The 24,612-nt window shown below is 42.0% G+C and overlaps 2 protein-coding genes across 3 annotated transcripts in view; both read right to left on the bottom strand.

Moving 5' to 3' along the window:
• The window catches only part of FLVCR1 (FLVCR choline and heme transporter 1), a 36,806-nt gene extending 27,257 nt beyond the window's left edge, over positions 1 to 9,549 (bottom strand). For both annotated transcript variants that reach the window (XM_014834885.3, XM_070497157.1), the window contains exons 1-2: positions 8,569 to 9,549; positions 3,961 to 4,105 (exon numbers count right to left, since the gene is read on the bottom strand). In XM_014834885.3, the coding sequence (XP_014690371.1) occupies positions 3,961 to 4,105; positions 8,569 to 9,306 (883 nt within the window). In that variant the 5' untranslated portion in view covers positions 9,307 to 9,549. The remainder of the gene's footprint in view (positions 1 to 3,960; positions 4,106 to 8,568) is intronic.
• Positions 9,550 to 13,206: 3,657 nt separating this feature from the next.
• LOC106827116 (small ribosomal subunit protein uS8-like) lies at positions 13,207 to 13,672 on the bottom strand. Its single transcript, XM_044757874.1, is given in 2 exon segments — positions 13,207 to 13,512; positions 13,514 to 13,672. Coding segments are annotated over 2 exon segments (462 nt in total). The 5' UTR covers positions 13,670 to 13,672.
• Between the last annotated feature and the right edge of the window lie 10,940 nt (positions 13,673 to 24,612).

Here is a 24,612-nt window from a genome sequence, read left to right as displayed (position 1 = left end):
TTGGGCTTAAGTCTATATGAAGAAAAAGAGGAACAAGAAAACCACTGGTCTATGACCCTGGTTACGCTGCACTGCTCCTTTCAAAGGATGAAACACGGCTTCTCCTTTCTCCTTTGAAACTGAAAAACAATAGCCTTCTGCCTTCTTTTCTCCCCACTAAAAACCTGTGCCAACAAAATAACTATCAAAGCAGTTATTCCCTGCCCCTGGCAACAGGCATATAAAGTAGCCAAAGGACTTTTGGGCACCACAGTCAAACTTTTTCTCCCATGATAAAAAAAGTAGCAAATCTATTGCTGTTTAGGACCACTTCTACTTTTTGAAATTAGACTATGACATTATCTTTTGATTTTATCATTTGTCCCTGTGGTTCAAGCAAACGTCACACATACTAATTTATTATAAGACAAATAGAAGTTTAAATCCTGGCTCTGCCTCATTTCGCTGTATGACTCTGAAGAAGACAATTCCTTCCTCTCGACTACAGCTTTCTCATCCATAAAATGGAAATAACAACAACAAGCTGCTATGAGGATTACATGATGTAATGTAAAACAATTTTGTAATTATTGAGTGAACACAAAGTACATTGTCTGTTTTGAGGAACAGTTATTTCTTAAAATCAGAGACTATCTCAGGGACTTGAAATTCTGATAAATTAAGTAAAATGTATTTTTGTTAAAACTTTACAATAGTAGCCTATACATAGATATCCTGAATATAAGAATCAAAATAAAACTATGCATATATGTTCTACACTCACATGTGTAAGTACCTTAATATTAAATATTCTGACTGCCATTACTTTTGGTTTCTGTCATGCACTCACTGTAGAGAACCAGGATGGTAAGGATTTTACTTGATACACCTAAGTGATGTAGTTTACTGCTCTGCTGCACAAGAATAGCTTTCAAATATAACATTACCACTCATACAAGAGGAATTTGAATTGAAATAAAAAATAAGGCTAAGTAAAAGTTAAAACGATGTATTTTTATATAAAACATTTTCTATATGGAGTTAGATTGCCAAGCCTCAAATCTCATTTTCAGTATTTACTAACTGTGATCATGGGTATATTAAATTTATTTAAATTCTGGCTCCAGTTTCCTCATCTATAAAATGGGAATGATAATAATATTACTGTAAGTTAATTGAGATACAGCATGTAGTGTGTCTTTAAACATGTTTGGTGGGGCTGGCCTGGTTGCACAGTGGTTAGGTTCATGCACTCTACTTTGGTTATCCAGGGTTCACAGGTTTGGATCCCGGGCACAGACCTACACACTGCTTGTCAAGCCATGCTGCAACAGTGTCCCATACACAAAATAGAGGAAGATTGGCACGGACGTTAGCACAGCAACAATCTTTCTCAAGCAAAAAAGAGAAAGATTGGCAACAGATGTTAGCTAAGGGCCAATCTTCTTCACCAAAACAAAGCAAAACATGTTTGGTATATATCAATTAAATGCTAAGGGCTATAATAGTGTTCTCTGAATAAGAACAGAGTATTAGTGTGAAATTCAGTGGAAGGCATGGGTTAATTCCTAGAAATGCTAGATGGATCATACTCACATGTAAGCTCCATGAGGGAGAGGAATAGCGTTACATGACATGAACCTTCAAGACAGTATTTTAGGAAGACTGCTGAACACCAATTTAGTATATGTCATCTTGCTGAAAGCATCAGCAAAACTAAACTATTTTAGAAGATCTGGTTGGGCTTCCAAAGTATTTATCAGTAGAATTTAGAGGAAAGTAGCACTGTGTCCCAGTAATTTTGGTCCTTTAAGTAAGTACAGATTTTTAAAAATCCACATTTTCCTCAATAGCAAACATTTGGATATGAGGAAAATAGGTAAATTTTTTATTTAAATGTCACAATTTTCAACCTAAGACTTCCATATCACAACTGAGTATTATCTTACTTTTATACTAAGCTTAGTATCATAAGATTAAGATTATAGGCTGCCAAGCAAAACTTGACAATGAGCTCTTTTTTCCTATTCCATTTCCATTCTTCTTTTTCCCCATTTCCATTTCCACCATCTACCCATACGCCATGAGTACATAAATATGTAATTACATACATAAATAGCTCTCTCAATTTCTCCAATAACACAGGGTGATAAGCGAATGGTCACACCTATTATCATTTTCCCCCTCCTCTGACAACTAATTTTATATTTGTAGCATCTCATATATATAGCTTTAAACACATACATAATTTCATATCTTTACATATCTTATATACAATCTACTACTCTCTCACTTCTTTTTTTTTAAAAGATTTTATTTTTTCCTTTTTCTCCCCAAAGCCCCCTGGTACATAGTTGTGTATTTTTAGTTGTGTGTGTCCTTCTAGTTGTGGCATGTGGGATGCTGCCTCAGCATGGCTTGATGAGCGGTGCCATGTCCGCACCCAGGATCCAAACCAGTGAAACCCTGGGCCACCGAAGCGGAGTATGTGAACTTAACCACTCGGCCACGGGGCCAGCCCCTCACTTCTCTCAAAGAGACACGAATTAAAGACAATTAAAAAAAACGCAAACCACAATTTATGTGAAGATATATATGCAATCAAAGGAAACAGAATTTTATACTTTAAAAATCCCTATTGCTAATAAAAGGTCCGTTTATGCAAAATCCATATAAACTCTATTTCATATTTCATCTATGACTACCAGAAAAGCAGACTTAAGAGTTTGTTTTTAAAAAATATATAATTTCTCTTAAAACTTTGTTAAACTGCTAAAATATTACAGGGTTAATTTTTTCTTTTTCAGTAGCCTCTACACAGCAAATATGCCACTCTCAGACTAATTAAGGACATAAAACCAACCATAAGGAGATTGGACACGTCAGAATATATGCTACCAAGAGAACATTTGCTCATTATCTTAAACAAAATTAAATATGTGGCTGAGCTTCCTGTACCTGGATCCTGCAGTCCATCTATAAAGGCAGTCTCTATTGAAACACTCCATAGTCTTCAGCACACATTTCTTTGAAAACTGAGGATTTCATATCTGGAGATCATAAAACTTGAATTTTTCATTACTAGTATAGCCATGGTAAAAATTAATACACAAATTTTAAAACTCCAGCTATAATGCAGTTTAACTGTAAATTTTAATGATTAAAAGATGGCCTTTCCACTTTATAATTCCTTTTCTCTTCAAATCAATTTAAGATAAACTGAGTGCCTAATGGGTAATATTACAGTTATGTTAGCAGCTATATTACTTAAATAAACCTTACCTATCCTTTTCCCTGAAATCAAAATTGTTTCCCATTAAAAATAAACTTTAAAAAGCAGACCTTCCCAAACCTTCTTCCAAACTGATGATGGCTGCTTGCAGCTGATTCTGACTGACTGCTTCAAGAGACAGGCCCAGACGAGAGGACTCAGTGACGAATGGTGGCAGCAGTGCTTTGCTGGAGTGGCCTAACAAGTAGATAGTTGCCACAGTTTGAAATTCTGCTGAACAGCTTGCTGCTGCCCAGGGTCATTCACTGGTCAACATTTTCAGATCCAGTTAATTGTTAAGTTAGGGATCCTTGGAAGGATTTCCATTAAAATGAAAGTTGTAGCCTATTATCATCATTTCAAAGCATGACAAGAACTTGTTCCTGGCTAGGTTAGCAGAGGAATATGCAAAGAGGAGGCAGGTAATATGTTTGAAACCAAGAGTTATCAGAGAAGAAAAGTTAGTAGGGAGATAAATGAGATGAATTAGTCTTCAAACCCTTTACAATACTGAAACAGATGTAGTGGACCATAACATATCGCTAGGGTTGTAGCATTCATTACCTGAATAAGAAAGTGCACAGCGAGAATGAAACAAGCAAATGGCATTCAAGGTATTATCATTAAGAATTTCAGGGTTGGTTATCTTTATTTTCATATGTTTGTCATGCATTTATCTATGTAAACTTCAGGGAAAATAATTCACTTACCAATTATTGCCAAAATAAATAAAAGTGTGGCAACAGCTGACGTTCCATAAAACATGGTACTGATATTACAAGCCAGAAGATCTGTGTTATTCTGTGTGTTGGGCACTAAAACAGGTGGTAGCAAAAAGCCAACTGCAGTTCCAAGCTGTAAAACAAACAGTCCTGTTAAGAGCTATTATTATAAGAGAAAAAAAGTACATACTGGCCATTAACACAACTTAAGAAGACAGCTAGTGTATGTAAGGTGCTTTTGTAAACTTTAAAGCACCATCTTCTAATGTCTCTACTACTATGGTGCTGTTAAAGGGAAACTGCTGACAAATGTCTTCCCTATTCAACAAACATTTACTGAGCTCCTGCTATCTGAATCATGCTGCGAAAAAGTTGTGTGAGATACAGTACCTACCCTTTAGATGCTTACAATCAAAAAAGGGAATAAGAATATGCAATATAAGGCTGAGAAAGACAATCTATAGAATGGAAGAAAATATTTGCAAATCACATATCTGGTAAGATTTACTATCCAGAATATATAAAGAACTCTTACAATTCAATGATGAAGAGACAAACATCCCAACTCAAAAATGGGCAAAGGACTCAGACAGTTCTCCAAAGATATACAAATGTCCAACAAGCACGTGAAAAAATTCTTAATATCATTAACCATTAGGGAAATGCAAATCAAAACCACAATGAGATACCACTCCATAACCCCTAGGATGGCTATAATAAAAATGTTTAAAAAATTAAAAAACAGAAAATAAGTATTGGCAAGGATGTAGAGAAACAGGAACCCTTGCACACTGCTAGTGGGGGTGTAAAATAGTGCAGCCCCTGTGGATAACAGTTTAGCAGTTCCTTAAAAAGTTACACAAAAAATTACCATATGACCTAGCAATTCCAGTCCTAGGTATATAACCAAGAAACTGAAACAGGTATTCAAACAAATATTGAATACTGTACATGAATATTCATAGCAGTCCTATTCACAACAGCCAAAAGGTACAAACAACCCAAATGTCCATCAAAAGATGAATGGATAAACAAACTGTGGTACATCTCTGCAATAAAATATTACTCAGTCATGAAAAGAATGATGTACTGATACATGCTACAACATGGGTGAACTTTGAAATCATGCTAAGTGAAAGAAGCCAGACACAAAAGGCCACCTATTATATGACTGCCTTTGTATGAAATGTCTAGCATAGGTAAATCCATAGAGAGGAAAAGCAGATTAGTGATTGCCAGAGGCTAGAGGGAGGGAGGAATGAGGAGTGACTGCTTAATGGGTACTGGGTCTTCTTTGAAGGTAGATGAAAATGTTTTGGAACTAGAGGTGATGGTTGTACAACACTGGGAATGTACTAAGTGCCACTGAGCTGTATGCTTTAAAATGGTTACTTTCATGTTATATGAATTTCATCTCAGTAAGAAAAAAATAGAGCTGAATATGATAATCTCAAGAGAAATAAAATCAATATATTAAAGGAGGTTCAATGGAGAGAGAGATCAGATTCTTTGGAAGAGTGGAGGAAAAGAAAAAGGCACCAAGATTGGTTTCAAGGAGGCTGAGGCAGAGATAGTAACAAGTATTTCATTTGCTCCCTTACAAAAAGTTGGAAAGAGGCAATTAATCAGGTAATTAAAAGTGACTGTAGTTAAGTACAATACTGTGATGGAGAGGTAGAGGGTGCCAACTGGGGAGATGATGTAATTTATCATCCAAACAGGAACACTGTTCAGAGTGAAAAGGACTCCATCAGTAATTATGCTATATGACTCGAGACTATTCCAGGCAAACTGGAACTCAAGGTCACCCCAGCTGAGACAGTACTTTGGAGGAGCACTTTGTGTAGACTTGGGGTTTGGGAAAAGTTTCTGGAGAAGCAAAGATCTAAATGAGAAATTGGAGTTAGCCAAGCGAAGTAGAAGTGTTCCCGACCAAAGGGACATCATGTACAAAGGCGAGGAAGAAGACAGCATGACCTTGTGAGAAACTGTAAGTAGTGCACAGTCCCCCTCAGAGCAGAGAAAGAGTCCGTCTGCAGAATTAGGGGTGTGGAGAGAGGTGAAGCTGAGTAGTTGGCAGGAGGCAGATCTGGAGGGTCTCACATTGTCACATTAGAGAGTCTGGATTTTATCCTAAGGGCAATGGAAGCCACCACAGGGGGCAAGAGACTGCCCTGGACAGATTTGCACATTAGAAAGACCACACTGGATGAGTTTAGAGAATGGAGGGAAGAAGGTGAGAGCTGCAGCAAGGAAGGTCAGTTAGCAACCTCTAGGTGACAGCTGGGGTTACCCAAAGCTAAGAAACTGGCAGTAGAGATGAAGAAAAATGAGTAGGAGACAAGGTAAATTTTAAGTGGTGGGTTTGTATGGGATATTCTAGCGGAAATATCCAGCTGGCCAGCATCTGAGTCTGAAGCTCATTCATTTATTCAACAAATTTTCATGGAGAATCTAGAATGTGCCAGGCATTGTAATAAATGCTGGCGAAACAGCTGTGTACATTCAAACCACATGCCTATTTTCATGAAACTTACAATCTAATGGCAAGGATGGGGGATGAGCAATAAATAATAATTAACGTATAAACATATAAATATATGGGACAGTGATAAGAGCTACAAGGAGAATCAAAGTATAATGATATAATAAGAGAGTGACTAGGCAACTCTAAACAGGATCATCAAGAAATGCCACTGAATGATATTTAAACTGAAAGGTGAACGACAATAAGGACATAATAATGTGATCCTAGAAGGAAGAACATTCCAGGCAGAAAGAATGTTTCTGCAAATACAAGCTTAATGTTGTTTAAGGAACCAAACAAGACATATCAGTTAAGATTTTGTAAGCCAGAGTAACAAGTTTAGATTTTAAGTAGTATGGTAACCCACTGGGAAGTTCAAAGCAGGGCAATGACATGATCTGATCTATGTTTTAAAAGGTTCTCTCAGGTTAGAGATTTGACAGTATGGATGTGTAGTTAAAAGCCAGGATTCAGGAATCAGACAGAAATGAATGTGCATGCTGCCTCTAATTAGCTGTGTGACTTTGGAAATTAATTTCATCCCTCCAAGTCTCACTTTCTGTATCTATAAAACTGGGAGACTAATAGTTCCTACCCTACATTATTAAATTAAATGACACAATGCCTGTAAAGTATTTAGCATGGTGCCAGGTTCTTAGTGAGTGCTCAATAATGCTGAATATTATTATGGATGATTATTCTATAGTCTAGGCTGAAGATGCATACTTGGTGGTTATGAGCAAGTGCACAGCTACTGGAGTCAAGGAAGGATTAGGGAGAAACTCTTAGGGAGAATTAGGAAGGCCCAGAGGTGTGCTGAGTCAGTTAGAAGGAAATCTGCCTAAGAGAAAACATTTCCATTTATTATCCATGAAATAGATGATCCATAGATACGGAATTGATAATATTTCTGTTATGCTCAATGAATGTTAATCTTGAACATAATTTAGTAAATGTAAACTACTTTAAGAAAGCAGTTCATATCCAAACATGCAGAAGCAACCAACTAAAATATCAGTCACAAATTATTTTGGATTCACAATGTTTCGAGCTATCGTTTCGTCTGTACTTTTAAAGAAAGGAAATAAATATAAAGCAATAAGCACACAGAGTTTGTCTTTTTATGGATTTTAAACAAATCTTGTGATGTTGCAACACTATTAGACCAAAAGTAAGACTAACATTCTTTTGTTACATAGCTACATGTAGTAACATATGAATAGAGAGAGGTTATGTTTTTGGTATACAGATTTTTAACTAGATTCTCCTCAAGCTGAAAGAGCACTCAATACAATTTACATAAAATATTATAGACTCCATATGCAAAATTTAAATTACAATAATCAGTTTGCAATTTAAAAAAAACACGGAAACCATTCTACCTAGTAATGCTAGTGACATGCTAATGGAATTTAAACCTATGGTGTTCCGAAAGACTAGGAAGCACCTTAATACAGGCTTGGCAAAATAAGCCACCCTTTCACAGTGGATTCCATGATGTGTGATTTGTCTTGCATTTTCTTACTGTTAATAATTGGTAATTGGACTCAGCAATGCTGTGAGGCCTTATCCCTAGAACGTTTATTTAGCAGTCATTTATAAGTGTCTGTCATGCACCAGGGACCCTGCTGACCGCTAATACATAAAATTAAACGGGCTGTACACATTGACCACTCAAAATGGGAACAAATTTCCCAGAATCCAACACCTTCCTTTTGCAAAGAATACAGTGGTGACAAAAATAATACCTATCCTAGTCTCATTCATTACTGCAATGACAGTTTTTCTATGATGTGAGGCATTTATAGGCTAAAACAGTTATTTTACAGGTAATTCTCAAAGATGACAAGAGGGTCACTTTAAACTGGTTTTGAAAGTTCTCTCCTTACAAATAAATCAAAAACCCTCTTTAATCCAAGACTGCCTCCTCTCTTGTGACTACTCACCTCCTCTCCTTCATTTATGGACAAATGCCTCCTGAGGGTCTATCCATACGCCTAGCTCTCATAGCCTACGATTTCTCCTGGTCCTCTAAGGATCCGATTTTCATCTATCACCCTAGTCCTTACCTGATTGCCTAGCACGGCGGTGGCACAAGCTGTGGACACCTCCTTGGGCCCAAACCACACTGAGGCGATGCGAGAGGGTAGGCCCAGGATGAACACCTGGGCCACGGAGCACAGGCACTGACCCAGCATGGTGACCCAAAAGAGATGCTGCTGCACACTGCCGCACTTGACCCAGGCGCCCAGGCAGTTGAGGCCGGAGCCCAGCAGGGCGGTGAGCCGCAGGCCTCTGGTGTCCAGTAGCCAGGTGGCCGGGAAGATGAGGGGCACATAGGCCAGCATGTACACCATGGACAGCCAGTCGACGTGCAGCGAGGAGACGCCGTAGAAACCCTCGAAGACGTTGCTGATGATGCTGTACTGGATCCACTGAAAGGCGTTCACCAGCGAGTACAGGCTGAAGATCAGGAGCACCACAAAGCGCCGCGGCGACAGCGCCGTCCGCGACATCCGGGGGTCCTCGGCGCACGGGGTCTCCTCCCCGGGGCCCTTGGGCAGCAGCCGGACCTGGGTCTCCTCCTCCGGGGCCAGCGGAGACTGTGGCCTGCCCAGGGCTCCCAAGGCGGCCGCGGGGCTGTCCGGAGGGACCCCATTCAGGGCCAGAAAGCCGGCTTTGGGCCCGTTCTGCGGCTCCGCGTTCACCTTCCCGGCGGGCGCGTCCCCCGGGACCAGGAGGTATCCTTTCGTGGGCGGGTGCGCGGCCGCCACCGCCGTCCCCTCCTCATCGTCCGGCCGCGCCATGTCCCCGGGCACCCGGCGCCGCCTCGCGCCCCGCTCTCCTACCCCGCCTGGCACCCCCGGCCCGGGACCTGCCGCCCTCCCTGCACCCCAAGCCAACCCCTTGGCCCACTGCTCCTGCAACCCTTTCCGCCGCCGAGTGAGCCCGGGCGTGAGCCACAAAACGCAGCTCAGGTTGCCCGGTTCCGCAAACCAAGTCTTCCTCACGCGTGGCGGAGCCGGCAGTCACCCCGCGCCAGGCCCCGCCCCAGGAGCGTTGCGGCACCGCGCGGTGCCCACCAGCCAATCAGAGGGCACCTTCCCCCGGCGTGGGAGCCAATCGGGAGCTCCCTGGGGGGGAGGGGCGGGAGCAAGTTGCCGGGAAGCGGAGGCGGGAGCGGGGAGGTAGGAGGTGCGGGGGAGGGGATGGCTGGGTTCGGGGTGCTCCTGGGAAGCGTGCGGTAGCGTCGTGTCCCGGCGCTGGGCGAACGGGAGGCGGCCCGCGGATTGGAGAACTCGGAGAAACAAGAGAACAGAGGCGGCCATCACCCTCTCCACGCAGAGGGGCGCCCTGGGGCTGGGCCAACTCGACGGTGGAGGATGAATTTGACCTCTAGCCCCAGCACAGCTGTCCGTCAAGGTCTTTAGAGCAGACAGGACCACGTCTCATAAATTCTTGCTATCTCGGCAGAGGAAAAAAGCAGTAGAAAGCGTTCCAATCCAGATAAAGAGATTTCATCAGAGATCTGCCCTTGTGAAGTTGGAATCCCCCCACCCCCGCGCCGCTGACGAAGAGGCGAGTGAGAGGTGTTGCGCCGGAGCAGACCGTGTCGCTCGGCATTCTGCCTTGGACCAACGCCTCTTGTTAGTATTTACTGGGCACGCGCATTCGGTGGGTTCCAGCTACCAAACTTGTTTTGAATGGTATGTGCCAAACACTGTCATAGGCTTTGGGGAATGAAAAACAAAAATGAGACATAGTCCCTGCCCTCACAAGTCCCTTGTAAATCTTCCTGGACTAGAGAAAAAGCCAGCCTTGCTACTTCTTGGGAAACTAAATCCGAAAAAGAAAAAAAGACTCCAAATATTCATTATTAAAGTGAAATTGAGACTAGGGGTATCTCACTATGGATTTAGTCTAAAGTGCTGCTATCTAGAACCCTAAAACCCTGTATACCTTCTTTTTATTGCCTCATTATTATTTTGGTCATGTATAAAAATATATCCTATACCTCTCAGTACAGGTGAAATGTTACATAATCCTATACTTTAAGGAATATGTGTATTTTAATGCCTTCCTTGGCTACCGTATATACATTGCCACACGCCCCCTCCCGTTGCCCCTTCCCTGCTTTATTTTTCTTCTTAGCGCTTACGTTATGTAAAGTGGCCTATATTTTACTTCATTTTTTTCTGGTTATTTTCTCCCTCCCCATAGAATGTAAGCTCCACGAGGGCAGGGCCGAAAGTTTTGCTGTTTTTTGCTGCTGCTGCTGTGTTCTGAGAACTTGAAACAGTACCTAACACACATGTTCAATAAATATTTACTGAATTCAGCTAACAAGCATTGAATTACTATTGAATATTTTCAATAATTACTTGCTTTGTAAATGAATCCCATTTCTTTTTTTAAAAAACCTTGTAGATTTCCCCTGCAAATACGATTTCCTAAGCCTTGATTTAGGTATTATTTCAGATTAATGAGCGATGTTCTCTGAATGAACAAACAAATCATGTGGAATCCAAAGGATTTCAGTTTTAGTTAAGTTTATTTTATGGAATTCTGTAAAATGAACTAATTGCATTGCTTAAAATTCAGCACAACTTATTATTCAATATTTAGAGGCATTTTTTTATACCATCATGCACCATGAAACCTTCTACATAGCTCACAAAAAAAGCTGTTCAGAAAGGGAATCCAGTGGGTAGAATTTTAAATGGACCCTTCTTTGCTTGCCTCAGTTGTACCTCCATTCCAGGTGTTCACAATAAACATTCAGGTGTCTGCAAACTTTCCACCCTCTTCCTGAAACCAGACACTGGCAAATTATATTAGGCTTCCTCTTCCTGTTACCCAGTGGAAGCTGGAGATAATCTTCTGCCAGATAACTTTCCTCTCTGTACAGAGACAGCTTCCTGAATGTACTCCTTCAGGGAGGCCATTCTTTCTGGTTGCGTAGGCTCCTTCTGTTTAGAGATAATTTGTCTCCTCTATGTCTTTAGCAAAAATGGTTGGGTTGGGAGTCCTCTAGGTAACCTAGATTTCAGTCAGCATCTAATTTCCCTCCATGTTTTTACCAGCTGATGCCTATGCTATTCTTGCCCACCCTGTCATTTGCCTTCCCTGTGCATGACAAAGCTCTGTCTCTGACAATGTCACTATCTACATGGAGCATGCCACAAAGGAGGTCTAGAGTAGTGGGGAAGAGCATCAGATGTAGAGCCAGGCTGCCTGGATTTGAATCCCAACTTCAGACTCGCTAGCTGTGCAACCTTGGACAAGTTAATTAGCTGTTCTGTAACAGTAAATGCTTCATAGGGTTGTTATTATGAAGATCAACGAGCGAATGATGCCTGGCACATGGTTCAGGCATTCTTAGTTACAGTTATTATGGTAGTCTACTATAGTGGTTAAGGGTCCAGGCTCCAGAGGCAACTGACCTGGACTCAGATCCTAGCTCTTTCACTCACTGGCTGCATGACTTTGGACTAGTTACTCTTTTCCTCATTTTATTGCAACTGGAAAATGAGGACAATGTTCTTTATGAATTGTTGTGATAAATAAATGGCTAATAAATATAAAGCACTTCAATGGTACCTGACCTCTGATTTGTAAGAATACTCAGTAAACGTTACCCAAAGCCATTGTTATCAACTCATATCTTTTCTCAAAGTCATATCTCATTCTTGTGTTATCTTAGATTTGACCCCGTCTTGTCTAATTAAGCCTTCTTGGAGTGTCCTGGAGTTACTCCAAGCTCTTTCAGACTGAATTTATGATTGTAAAGAGATAGCTCTGAGGATGCACCTGAAGGGCAACTCCCAATGGCATATGCTAACTACCCGTGGCCTAAGAAGTAGATTTCTTCTCATTAGAGGTGGTCAACAGTTAAATGAACTACCATGTGATGTATTTAGACAGCAGTTAGATGATATCTGTGTTGGACCAAGTATGTTGTGGATAGAATTCCTGAATTCCATGGCAAATTGAGCTGTGTGAGATCTAAGGTTTCTTCTGACTTTAAGTTTCCATGATTTATGAAAAGTAAAATAAGATAGTTCCAGTGAAAAGATTGGACAAAATTCATGTACCTCTTTCAACAAAGTTCCATGAAGAATGGAGTGCAGAAAGGGGAAAACTCAGCAGTAACTCTTTGTGGTATCATTCTAATCTCTTAACCGTTGCCTCCTCTCTCAAGGCTTTGGTAGTAGATACTTTTTAACCAGTTTAGGCATGAATCCTACTTTGTATCATATTTTAGGTTGTATAACACAACATGGACCTTAATCTCTGCCAGAGAGGACACTACTTGGAGCATCACTTGACTGGGAGTCAAAATGAGATTGAGCTACACTATGGGTGTGGAATGCGGAGTTTGAGTGAGATTTGACTATGTAATGGTTCAGTGATAATGAGATCTGAACAGCACCCAGGAGCCAAGGTCTGCGACACTATTAGGAGTGATGTGGCTGTTCCTGGGCAAAGGTTTCCTGCAGTCTAAGAGGGTGCAAACCAGAACAATGCCACTAGATGTAAAATCCATGTTTCATGGGGAGGTGGGTAGATTTTGGCAGGCTTGCCTTCAGTCTGCATCGCTGTTACCATGCTCTGGCCACCTGCGCAGCCAAGGCTATGCTGTTCTACTCTGTGGAAAGATTAAGTTGGGAATAGAGGTGTGGAACAGGCTGGAAATCAGAATCCTCCTATGCGTACTTTTTTTTTCCTGCATTGAGGCACTTTATGTGTTTGTATATATTATGTTCCTGGAAAAAGAATCCCAAGGTTTTCCCTTCCGTGTGTTTTTGTCTTGCTTTCTCTTGGTCTGTGCTGCCAATTGAGTTTGTCAGTCCAGTGAAACCTAACTGACAGGATGGGAGCAGATTATTCGGCCATTTTCCTAGATCTTTGAGTTGCTCATCAAATCTAGGGCTGATATTACTCCACTTGTGTAACCTGCTTATGAGGTTCAGAACAATTTTCCCAGCTCTGTGATCATCAAATCAGCTCTGTGACTTCAAATTCGCCGATGTAACCATGCTTCAACATTGCAGTTAGAAACTGAATGATGACCTGGAAGCATGGCCTAATAAGAACTTGGTGTGTGGGTCTCTTTTCAGCATTGTTGATGCTCTTGAGAGCATCAGCCAAGACGTTCATGAGTACCATTGTAGCAGCACAGAACAATGGTGGAAACCACATGTACATTTTTGTGTAAATTGTTACAGATTTAATTTTTTTCCTGAGGAAGAGTAGCCCTGAGCTAACATCTGTGCCCATCTTCCTCTACTTTATATATGGGACACCTGCCATAGCATGGCTTGGTAAATGCTACATCTACCAGTATACCACTGCTAAAAATCTAACAAAACAAATCATCCAAAGCATTTAAAATACTACTTACAAGCTTAATAAGTTAAAACTTTTCAATTAAAATTAATTTGTTTTTTGCTGAGGAAGATTTGCCCTGAGCTAACATCTATGCCAGTCTTCCTCTATTTTATATGTGGGTCACTGCCACATCATGGCTGATGAGTGGTGTAGGTCCATGCCCAGGATCTGAACCCATGAACCCAGGCCGCCAAAGCCGAGCCTGCCAAACTTAACCACTATGCCATGGGGATGCCCCAAAACAAATTTTCTTAAATAGTGAAATACCATTTGCAAAGAAACTCTTTTAGAGCTGTGAGATAATTGAAAATATATATATTGGTCTATGCCCCCAGTGCCTGGCACAGAGATCCTAAAACCCTTGTAATTTCCTAAATGCTAGGAGTATCTTTTATTTTAATATTTGGTCTTTGACCCCAGTTCCTGACACAATGCTCCTAAATCCCTAGGAATTGCCTAGATGATAGAAGTGTCTTTTGTTCTAATGAGACAACCCTTCTGGGGTTCTTGGATGGGGGCTGGTCTCCAGAAAGATGAAGCCATGACAGTAAGCTTGGAGTTTTCAATTCCACCTCCCATTCTCCAGAGAGGGGAGAGAGGTTGGAAACAGAGTTAATGATCAATCATGCCTTCGTGCTGAAGCCTCCATAAAAATCCCAGGAGTACGGGGTTCAGAGAGCTTCCAGGTTGGTGAACACGTGGCAGTGCTGGGAGAGTGGCGCTCCCAGAGAGAGGATGGAGGCTGCACCCCCCCCTCCCCCACACACACACACACCTTGCCTTATGCATCTCTTCCATCTGGATGTTCATCTGTATCCTTCATCATATCCTTTTATAATAAACTGGTAAACAGTAAGTAAATGTTTTTCCTGAGTTGTGTGAGCTGCTCTGGCAAATTAAGCGAATGGAAGGAAGGAATCACGGGAACCTCTGATTTATAGCCAGTCAATCAGTCAGAGGCTCGGGTGATAACCTGGACTTTCAACTGGCATCTGAAGTGCGGGGAGCGGTAGTTTTGTGGGACTGAGACCTTAACCTGTGGAATCTGATGCTATCTCCAGGTAGATAGTGTCAGAATTGAGTTGAACTGTAGGACACCCAGCTGGTGTCACAGAATTGCTTGGAATGGGAAAAAAATGCCACATCTGGTGTCAGAAGTGTTGTCAGTGTGATAAAGAGTAAAGGAGAACAACACAGGAGGTAGAGTGAGTTTTTCCTATACACAGCTTTCAAATAAAAATACTACAAGTGGAACAGCAATTAAACATAAATTAAAATCACAAGTCTAATAGGTCAGATTCTCTAATACACCAGGCTCTCTTAATGGTTCAAACATTTAAAATAACAAAACAGACCCTGATTATTGTGATTAGAAAAACATTACAATATTATGATTTTCTTCATTTTCTTGTAAAGTCATTTATCAAACCAGAAGAGATTCACTATCTCAGTTTGGTTGAGTTTGTGACCAGAGCCTCGAGGCAAGGACCTGGGACCTGAGCATTATATTTCCAAGTTGATTTCTCCCAAGTCACAAATTAGCACAAAAGCCCTGTCTAGGGGCCAGCCCGGTGGCATAGCAGTTGGGTTCACGTGCTCCACTTTGGCTGCCCAGGGTTCACTGGTTTGGATCCCAGGTGTAGACCTGTGTACAGCTTATCAAGCCATGCTGTGGCAGGCATCCCACATAGAAAAAATGGAGGAAGATGGGCGTAGATGTTAGTTCAGGGCCAATCTTCCTCAGCAAAGAAGAAGAGGATTGGCAGGGGATGTTAGCTTAGGGCTAATCTTCCTTTAAAAAAAAAAAGCCTTTCTTGAGTTACTAGCAAATTAAAAACTCACACTTTGTTTTCAAAAGTTCTTTCCAAGTTTTAATTGCTTAATTTGAATTGATTGAAACCTGTGCTACCTCTCCTCACCCCTGGGGGATGATCCAGGTTTTTCAGAGTCTGAGGCTTCATCATTTTCAGGATCTCTTTAAGAAATTGACATCAAGATACACCATGGCTTTGGTAGTGTGGGGGACTGGCATTGGCCACCCCAAGATATGTTTCTTTGTCACGAGGATTATTTGGGGCTGGGACAGGGAAGGAGGCTCTGAGGAATGGAACTTGTTTACCCTTTGTTAAGAAACATTTACATTTGTAAGGGATATCTCCATCTGTAAAGATACCTCCCTCTCTGTACCAGGAAGAAGAAAGAGGATGACCTTATCCCCAGAAACTCTTAATCAATGCCAAAGGCAAGGACTTAAATCTGCATAGTAATCTTATTCCTGTTTCTGGTAACCTCCTGTAACTGACTCCCCCCACCCCCAACATCCTCCTTTGTCGTTAGCTGAAGATGATATTTAAGGTGGGGGCTTCAGCCATTTTGGCAAGTTGCTCAGCTTGCCTGACCTCTCCCATGTATACATGTTATAAAGCTTTGTTTAATTTTCTTCTGCTGTTCTGTCTCATGTGAATTTAATTTGTTCTCCGGCCAGACGAACCCAGAGAGGGTAGAGGAAATGTCTTCCTCCCCTACAGTAGCAATGGCAACTCCCACACAGTCTGAGCCTCACCACCACCTCCCCCAGGAGACCATTGCAGTCGGCCAGCCCCTGCGCCACAGTAGCTCCACAGATGTTAGCTCAGGGCTAATCTCCCTCAAAAAAAAAAAAAAAAAGAGAGAGAGAGAGAAAGAAAGAGTTTGACAATAAGTACAATGTGGGGAGAAAATTTGGTAGTTGTGTGACATATGAAACCAAATACTTCATCTACTTCTACTTGAGCCAAGGGTCCATTCTTCTTTTCAAATCTGTTTAAAAGCATGGACTGTGCCACACACCCAGTGATCCATCCAAAAACAAGGCCTGTAGCCTAAATTCCTCTACCAGATGTTAAAATCTTCAGCCTTGCCTAAGGCGACACTTTCATCTTTGAACTTTTATGTGTTGTTTTGTACAGGGCATTCTCTATACTAATTTGTTGTGTTTATTAAACAATTAGCAAAACAGCTTACATTTGTGTTTATTTTCTTTTCCATGCCTCTCTGCCCCATTTTTTCTCCTTAAAATCCATTCCTTTCAAAAAAAAAAAAAAATCTGTGGGAGAAGAAAATAAGAAATGAATGTGAAAGTTAAATTACAAAATTAGGTCCAAGACCTTCAAGGAGACCCTGAAGCGTAAGCTATGCTAACTTGGTGGTAAATCTAACTCTGTTCACCCCTTGCACCTACTGCAACTAATATCTTCATTGCCTAATTTGCACTAATAAGATTGTGCAACTGCTTTACATATTTCCTGTTGATCCACTGCTCTGGCGTTCATTTACTGCAGCTGTAATGAAGGTATTAGACCAATGAAAATAGACCTCCAATCTCCCTCTCTAGCCCTGGCGAATCCAGAGCATCTTAAAGAGTCTTAAAGGTTGTATGTGATTAGAATGAAGAGAACAAATAGCTCCTAAAAACTATATTTAGAGGAAGTGCCGGCTGGAGCCAGGACACAACGAGAAAGCAAGCTGCTAATCCAAAGATGTTTAGGCAAAGGAGTAAAAAACATGTATGAAGCCCAGAAAGCAAATAAGTGAAAGAGCATGTCTGAAATGGATGGGGAGAGAGTGGAGTGGAGCAATTCTAGAGTTGATGAGCAAGCATTGGTAAACTCATGGGTGTGAACACACACATACACATCGCACGCACTTGCACACATCCTTCCCATGGTGAAGATTATGGACCAAGGGTGATAAGGTCTGTGGAGCTTTTGTTACCAGCACATGGGGTTCTTATTGTCCCCCAGGGTAGAAATCAAGAGAGACAACAAATGGGAGTAGAAAAGGAAAAGTTTATTAGCTTGTGCACAGGAGAGGGACAAGGGAGCGAGTGCAGAAAGGAAAGGGGCAGGTGACCAGCTAGTTAGGGAGCAGGATTGTGGGGCTTTTATTAGGCAAAGGCTGGGAAGGAGTGCCTTGTCAATGGCACGTAGAGGCGGGTTGTGCTTGCGCCTGCGCTATCATGTAGCATGCTACTGCATGTGATGCATGTATTATTAGTATGTTAGCTCTCCACCCCTGGGTGTGATTTTTACTATGCTAATGGGGCTAGGGTCACTTTCAGTGGACTCCTGGGTGCTAGGGCACATGTGTAAGCCCAGGAGAGTCAGGGGGCCACGGAATCTGGATCTTGGTGGCCTCTATCTGATTCTCATAGCTTGCCAATTGGTTAGGGGCCTTATCTTGTCAGGCTAGAGGCCTTGCAGACAACCCTGTCTGGTTAGGCTGGCTCCTGTCTCACGTCCTCACTTCGGGAGGGAAGGTGTGTGGTGGTGGTGGGGGCTGGGGACTGAGTTGTAGGAAAGTAGAGTCAGTAATGAATGTCACCTACTTCACTATTGAGCTCTAAGCTAGACGAGCCAGGAAAGTTTAGGAGGGGTGATGGCAAACAAAACAAAATAGGTTTTGTGAGTAGGTTCACATTCACGTTGCTGAGGAGGATGCTCTGGGTGGTGAGAAAAGGCATATGGGTGGGAACTGGAATCCATTTGGGGGAACTGGTCTGCCTGCATTGGGAAGAAGGCAGTCAGGGTCAGGTTGTTGGAATCCTTGAACTTCAAGTTAAGAAGCCTCAGCTTTATTCTCTAAACATTAAGGAACCAATGAAATTTCTTGACTGGAGAAGTAGAATGATCAAAACACGCTTTTAGTGTGCAAGAGGAATTCAAGGTAGAAAAGAGACAAGGCAAAGATACCTATTAGTAGGTAATATAATACATAACATAATGTATATTCATTTGTGATTGACTGAATGCCCCACATTATTCCAACAAGAATTTGAGAATTCTAGTTAACAATTACAAGAGAGTAAATATCTTTATGTAGTCTATGAATGTTTCCAGAATGATTTGAGGCAGCTCACAAGGAAACATATGCACGTTAATTGTGTTTGTCTCTTCCCTGCCCTATCCATCATTACATTTACAATACTGTTTTTAGTATTATCAGCATGAATGTCTCCCCTCAAAAAACTACAAGCTTCTTGGGGCAGCAACTAAGTCATCTTTGAATCTCCCACTGCTAGCATTATATCTGGAAATTAATGCTCAATATATATTCAGTGAATGAATGAATATCATTACATCAGGTTCTACAGGTTGTGGGGAATCAGAATTGGCCACCTCAAAATGTGTCTCTATAGCTTGATTATTTTTTTTTAATTTTTTTTCCTTTTTCTCCCCAAATCCCCCCAGTACATAATTGTGTATTTTTAGTTGTGGGTCCTTCTAGCTGTGGCATGTGGGATGCCACCTCAGCATGGCCTGGTGAGTGGTGCCATGTCCGTGCCCAGGATTTGAACCAGGAAACCCTGGGGCGCTGAAGTGGAGCACGCGAACTTAACCACTCAGCCATAGGGCTGGGCCCTAGCTTGACTATTTTTAAGAACAAAAGACTCTGAAAGAAAGTTTGATCTTACCGTAACTGCCTAAAAGAATTTAAGATAAAAACCCTGTCCCCAGGACAGGCCATCACCATAAATAACTCTGGGTACCAGTAGACTGGGAGGGTCCTTGCTAAGCCCACTCTTATCAAAGTTCTGTTCACCAAACATGTGCTTTTCCATTTCCCTGTGAAGTAGAGGATTTGTCTTCCTCCTCTGCAAGGTTAAGGTCTCAGTCCTGCAAAACTGGCCCCCTGCACTGTTAAAAAACGAGATTTGACTGAGGAAATTTGAAGATCTAATTGGCTTTATTCAATGATTCATTAATTGAGCAGCATCCCATCTAACAAATAGAAGCGTGCTTCAAAAGTTGTACAGAATGGAAGTTTTTTATAGGCAGAAGCAGGGTGGGACAAGGAAGTTATTAGCAAAAGAAAAAAAGATTGTTTTGAGGATCTTCTTACCGAACCAAAGTGAGTCTGCTTCTTGGTGAGTCAAAATCAGAGCTTTCACCAGAAGTAGTTGTCACACAAAATAAAGTTTATTTGCTGCAAAAGAGCCCACGGGGAATTATTTCCCAAAGCCATGGCTCCTGGACCTCAGGAAAGCAGGAGTCTTTTATTTTGGATGGGGAATGAATATTCAAAAGGTAGAGGTGGGGGCCAGCCCAGAGGCTTAGTGGTTAAGTTCACATGCTTTGCTTTGGTGGCCCAGGGTTCACAGGTTCAGATCCCAGGAGTGGACCCATGCATCACTCATCAAGCCACGCTGTGGTGGCACCCAACATACAAAATACAGGAAGATTGGCAACAGATGTTAGCTCAGGGCCAATCTTCCTCACAAAAAACAAAAAAAGGTAGAAGTGAGTATTCACTTGTGTAACCTCAGTTTGAAAAACCTGCTTCCACATACATTGCGTGTTACGGTAATAAGGCTTAGGCTCCTCCTGGGGTGGAGATTTTAGTATTCAAGTGAAGCAACTGTAAGTTGTCTCTTGGCTCATCTGCGAAGGGGCTGCTCTTGTGGTGAGGCTCCATCTAGTACAGTGGTTGGTGCTTGCATCTCTTAACATAACAAAAAAAAAAAAAAAACAATTTGGAGAAACAGTTAAATACTTCCAAAACCTCCCTTGGGGCAATGAGTTGGTGACAGTCTTATCATGCAAATTACCTCACTAGTGCTGATCAGTACATTTCAGACTGATTGGTTTAAAATTCCACTCCGAGGAGAAGCTGAAACTGCAACTATGTGGGGTATTAAGTCTTGGTGGGGCTCAGTTCTCCATTTTGGGCTTGTTGTTTCTTTTTAACATCACACACACACAGATGCCCATCGCAAGCACAGATTGTCACTAGTGCTTCTGACGGACTGGCTATGGTAGATCCAGTTTCCCACCAACCCCTCTTGAGTTTCAATTAATTTGCTAGAGCGGTTCACAGAACTCAGGGAAACATTTTTTTTTTTTTACTAGATTGTCAATTTATTATAAAAGGATATAATTTAGGAAAAGCCAGATGGAAGAGACTCATAGGGCAAGGGATGCGGGAATGGGTGCAGAGCTTCCGTGCGCTCTCTAGGCGTACCACTCCCCTGAATCTCGTGTTCACTAACCCGGGAGCTCTCCGAACCCAGTCCTTTTATAACCACAGGACCAGGAACAGAATTTCCCACCCCAAAATATGCTTCTTTGGTATAAGGATTATTTTGGCTTATTATTTTTAAGAAACAGCAGACACAGGCAAAGCTCTGAAAGCCTAGGAAAAGTTACTCATTTGTCAGGGGAATTTACATTTATAAGAAAAATCTCCATTTGTAAGGGTGCCTTCATCTCTATGCCAGGAAGGACAGGATAACTAAATCTCTAGAAACTTTTTTTTTTTTTTTTTTTAGAAACTCTTATCCATAGAGAAGACAATGACTCAAATGTACATGACAACTTTATCCTTGCTTACTGTGCTGACCTCATCTTAACAACAGGATGTTAAGGTTATTTTTCAGGGGTAGTGAGCCATCCAGGAGCATGTGCAGAAGAGAAAATTTTGATCTGCTAATTGAAACTCATCCTACCAGTGCTTCCAAATACCAGCCTACCTTCCCTGATCCCTGAAACTTTACCCCATACCCTGGATCAGGGAGACAGAGTTGAGAGCCTGCCTCCTGTCACCTTACCGATCAATAGCATAATAAACTGCTTCTGATACCAAGCCTCTTAATCTCAAGTTTGAGTGCCTGATGCACAGCAAGGCAAACACTGAGACGTTGGTGCTTGGATATGGAGAAAGATTTATTTGAATTGGCCAAAATGAGAAGGTAGGAGCCTGGGTTCGCTCAAATCTTCCTTAACCAAAGCAAAAAGCAGGGGTGTTTTATAGAGCTAAGGGGCTTGACAGGGGGCGCTTCAGAGAAACAAAGGGGTCACTCTTGATAAGCCCCTGGGCAATCTGCAATGGTTCCTGGGGCTGGCCATCTGGTGATCATAAGCTCCCCAAAGGCATTCTCTTTCTTCTGCAAAACGAATTCACTAATCCTTGAGACCCAGTCACCCCTCAAGTTAAACAAGAAAACAGCAAATTGACAAGATTCATAACAAGGTCAAAAGGCAATCATGTTCTTATTGAACATCTACAGTAACCCTCAGGTACCCTATTCACTTCTTCCCTCAAAGACCGGTGTACTACAGTATTGGCTTCTGTGCACATCGAGTGGAGAGAGCCCTTGCTTGGTAACGCTTTGGTGTTTTCATGGAGCCTTCATATCATTACACAGGCAGCCAGCCCCAGTGATCTAGTGGTTAAGATTCAGGGCTCTCTCTGCCACACCCCAGGTTCATTTCCCAGTCAGGGAACCACACCACCCATCTGTCGGCTGTCATACTGTGGCACCTGTGTGTTGCTGTGATGCTGAAAGCTGTGTCACCGGTATTTCAAATACCAGCAGGGTTGCCCATGGTGGACAGGTTTCAGCAGAGCTTCCAAACTAAGACAAACCAAGAAGAAGGACCCGACCAGCAACTACTGAAAAAGTTAGCCATGAGAACCCTGTGAATAGCAGCAGAGCATCGGGCAGAGCATCGGCTGATATAACGCTGGAAGAGGAGAGGATGGAGCAAAAAGACCAGGCAGGGTTCTGCTCGGCCGTACACAGGGTTGCTAGAAGTCAGAATTGACTGGACAACACTAACAACAACATTACATAGGCACGATTGATTAAATCGTTGGCCATTGGCAATTGACTCAACCTCTAACCCTGCCCTCCTGGAGGTGGGGGCAGGGGAGCTTGTGTGTACCTGAAATTTCCAACCCTCTAATCACATGGTTGGCTCCCCTGGCAACCAGCCTCATCTGTAGGTTCTTTCCAAAAATCATGTTATTAACATTACGAAAGACATCTTTATCGCTCTCATCCTGGAAAACGCCAAGGGTTTTACAAGCTCTGTGCCAGAAATGAGGATAAAGACCAAATACATATTTCGTATTATAGATAACAATATCATACTAGTCTAGTAGTAGGTATTTATTAACTACCATAGCAAGACTAATTCCTGATCTCCAGGCTTGGGAGTGTGAGGTTGCTAATACTCCGCCCCTTTGGTCAGAATGTGACTGAATGTGCACGTTGGAGACAATCCCTACAGCAGAGAGGGGAAGAAATCAACCACATTAGTCTACTCGGTGCCTCCCGTATGCCATGTGCATGTTTATCATGCAGTCTTCCTCATGATCTGCTGAGAAATGCTCTGCGTCTTTCTCAGGTTAGCCAAATCCTACCCATCCTTTATGGCCCATGTCAGCTCAATTCCCTTCCTTAGTCTCTTCCCATGACTGGAGCCCCTAGAGACCTCTCCCTCTGTTATCACACAAAAAGGAGGTTCTCTGACTGATGCACATAAAAAGCCAATAATTATATCACTGGCTTTTGAGAAAAGGCTTTATCGTGAGGTTGACCAGCAAGGAGACAGGAGGCAAGGCTCCCAAATCTGTCTCCCCAGTCCAGGGCTTGGAGCAAAATTTAAGAGGTTAGGGGAACAGGCTGGTATGTGGAAGCACTGATGGGGCAGGTTTTCACTGGAGGGCTTTGAACACTTATGGGAAGATGTGGAAGGGGTTTCAACACCGGTTCTTCCCAGATAACGGATCCCTCAGCTTCTGATGAGAAGTCTGACTTTCAAGTCCTGGCTGGGTCCCAGTCCTTCGGCTCTGTGGGTGGGGGAGTCTTTGGTTCTAGGTGTTATTTCAGGTCAAGACTTTCTCCTCGGTGCATCCTCTGGCTACGTGACTTGAAATTCTTTTGCTCACTGCCCCTGAGAAACAACTCTTCATCAATCTGTTGATAAGATGGGGTCAGTTCGAACTGGTCCTAATGGGCTCATGGTTACTGCTCTTCTGACCTGGTGGCATTGTTACAGCCATTCTCTGAGCTCTTCCTGTCAATGTTACTTAGCTTTTCCTTTGCATAGTTTATCCCTTATCTAGAGTTGAGCTTCTTGAAGCCAGGGACTAGATCTTATATCTTTTTTTTTTTTAACTTGCCTTTATTGTGAACAGTAGATTTTTCTTTTTTTCTTTTTTTTTTTTTTGAGGAAGATTAGCAGATTAACATCTGCTGCCAATCCTCCTCTTTTTGCTGAGGAAGACTGGCCCTGAGCTAACATCCATGCCCATCTTCCTCTACTTTCTATGTGGGACACCTACCACAGCATGGCTTGCCAAGCGGTGTGTAAGTCCACACCTGGGATCTGAACCAGCGAACCCCGGGCCACCAAAGCAGAATGTGCGAACTTAAGCACTGTGCCACCAGGCTGGCCCCTTATATCTTATTTTATAATACTCTCAGTACCTAAAAAAGCCTTTTACTTAGCAGTTCATGCCATACAGAATCACTTGCATCTAATTCAGTAAATACTTTTAGGGAGCAGTGACTAATATTAGGAAAATGGCCATCCCTATTATTGCAAAATTTTAAATTTCAATTTATATCATAAGTTAAATTATTCCCTGTCTCCATCTGAAATGTAACTAAGCACAGTTTAAATTCATGTTACAGTTGGCCTCAATCGTACTTGGCTAGCATGGTATCCTATAACTTGTGTGGGAACAAAGTTAAGATCTTGGTAAGGTTTGAAGTGGGCAGGAAACCAGAGCAAGTCCAGGAAAAAGGAGCTAGGAATAACCTTAGAATATAGCCTGAAATCTCTGCTAGGAGAGTAATCTTTGAGTAAGGAAAAATTCTTGTCTTTTTTTTTTTTTTAGTTTTTTTGTTTTTGTTTTAATTTAATTTAATTTTCTTTTTTTTTGTGAGGAAGATT

This window comes from Equus asinus, chromosome 25 (assembly GCF_041296235.1).
Source record: "Equus asinus isolate D_3611 breed Donkey chromosome 25, EquAss-T2T_v2, whole genome shotgun sequence".
Taxonomy (NCBI): domain Eukaryota; kingdom Metazoa; phylum Chordata; class Mammalia; order Perissodactyla; family Equidae; genus Equus; species Equus asinus.
Note: the sequence above shows the minus strand (reverse complement) of the source record. Positions and strands in the feature narration are given on the sequence as shown.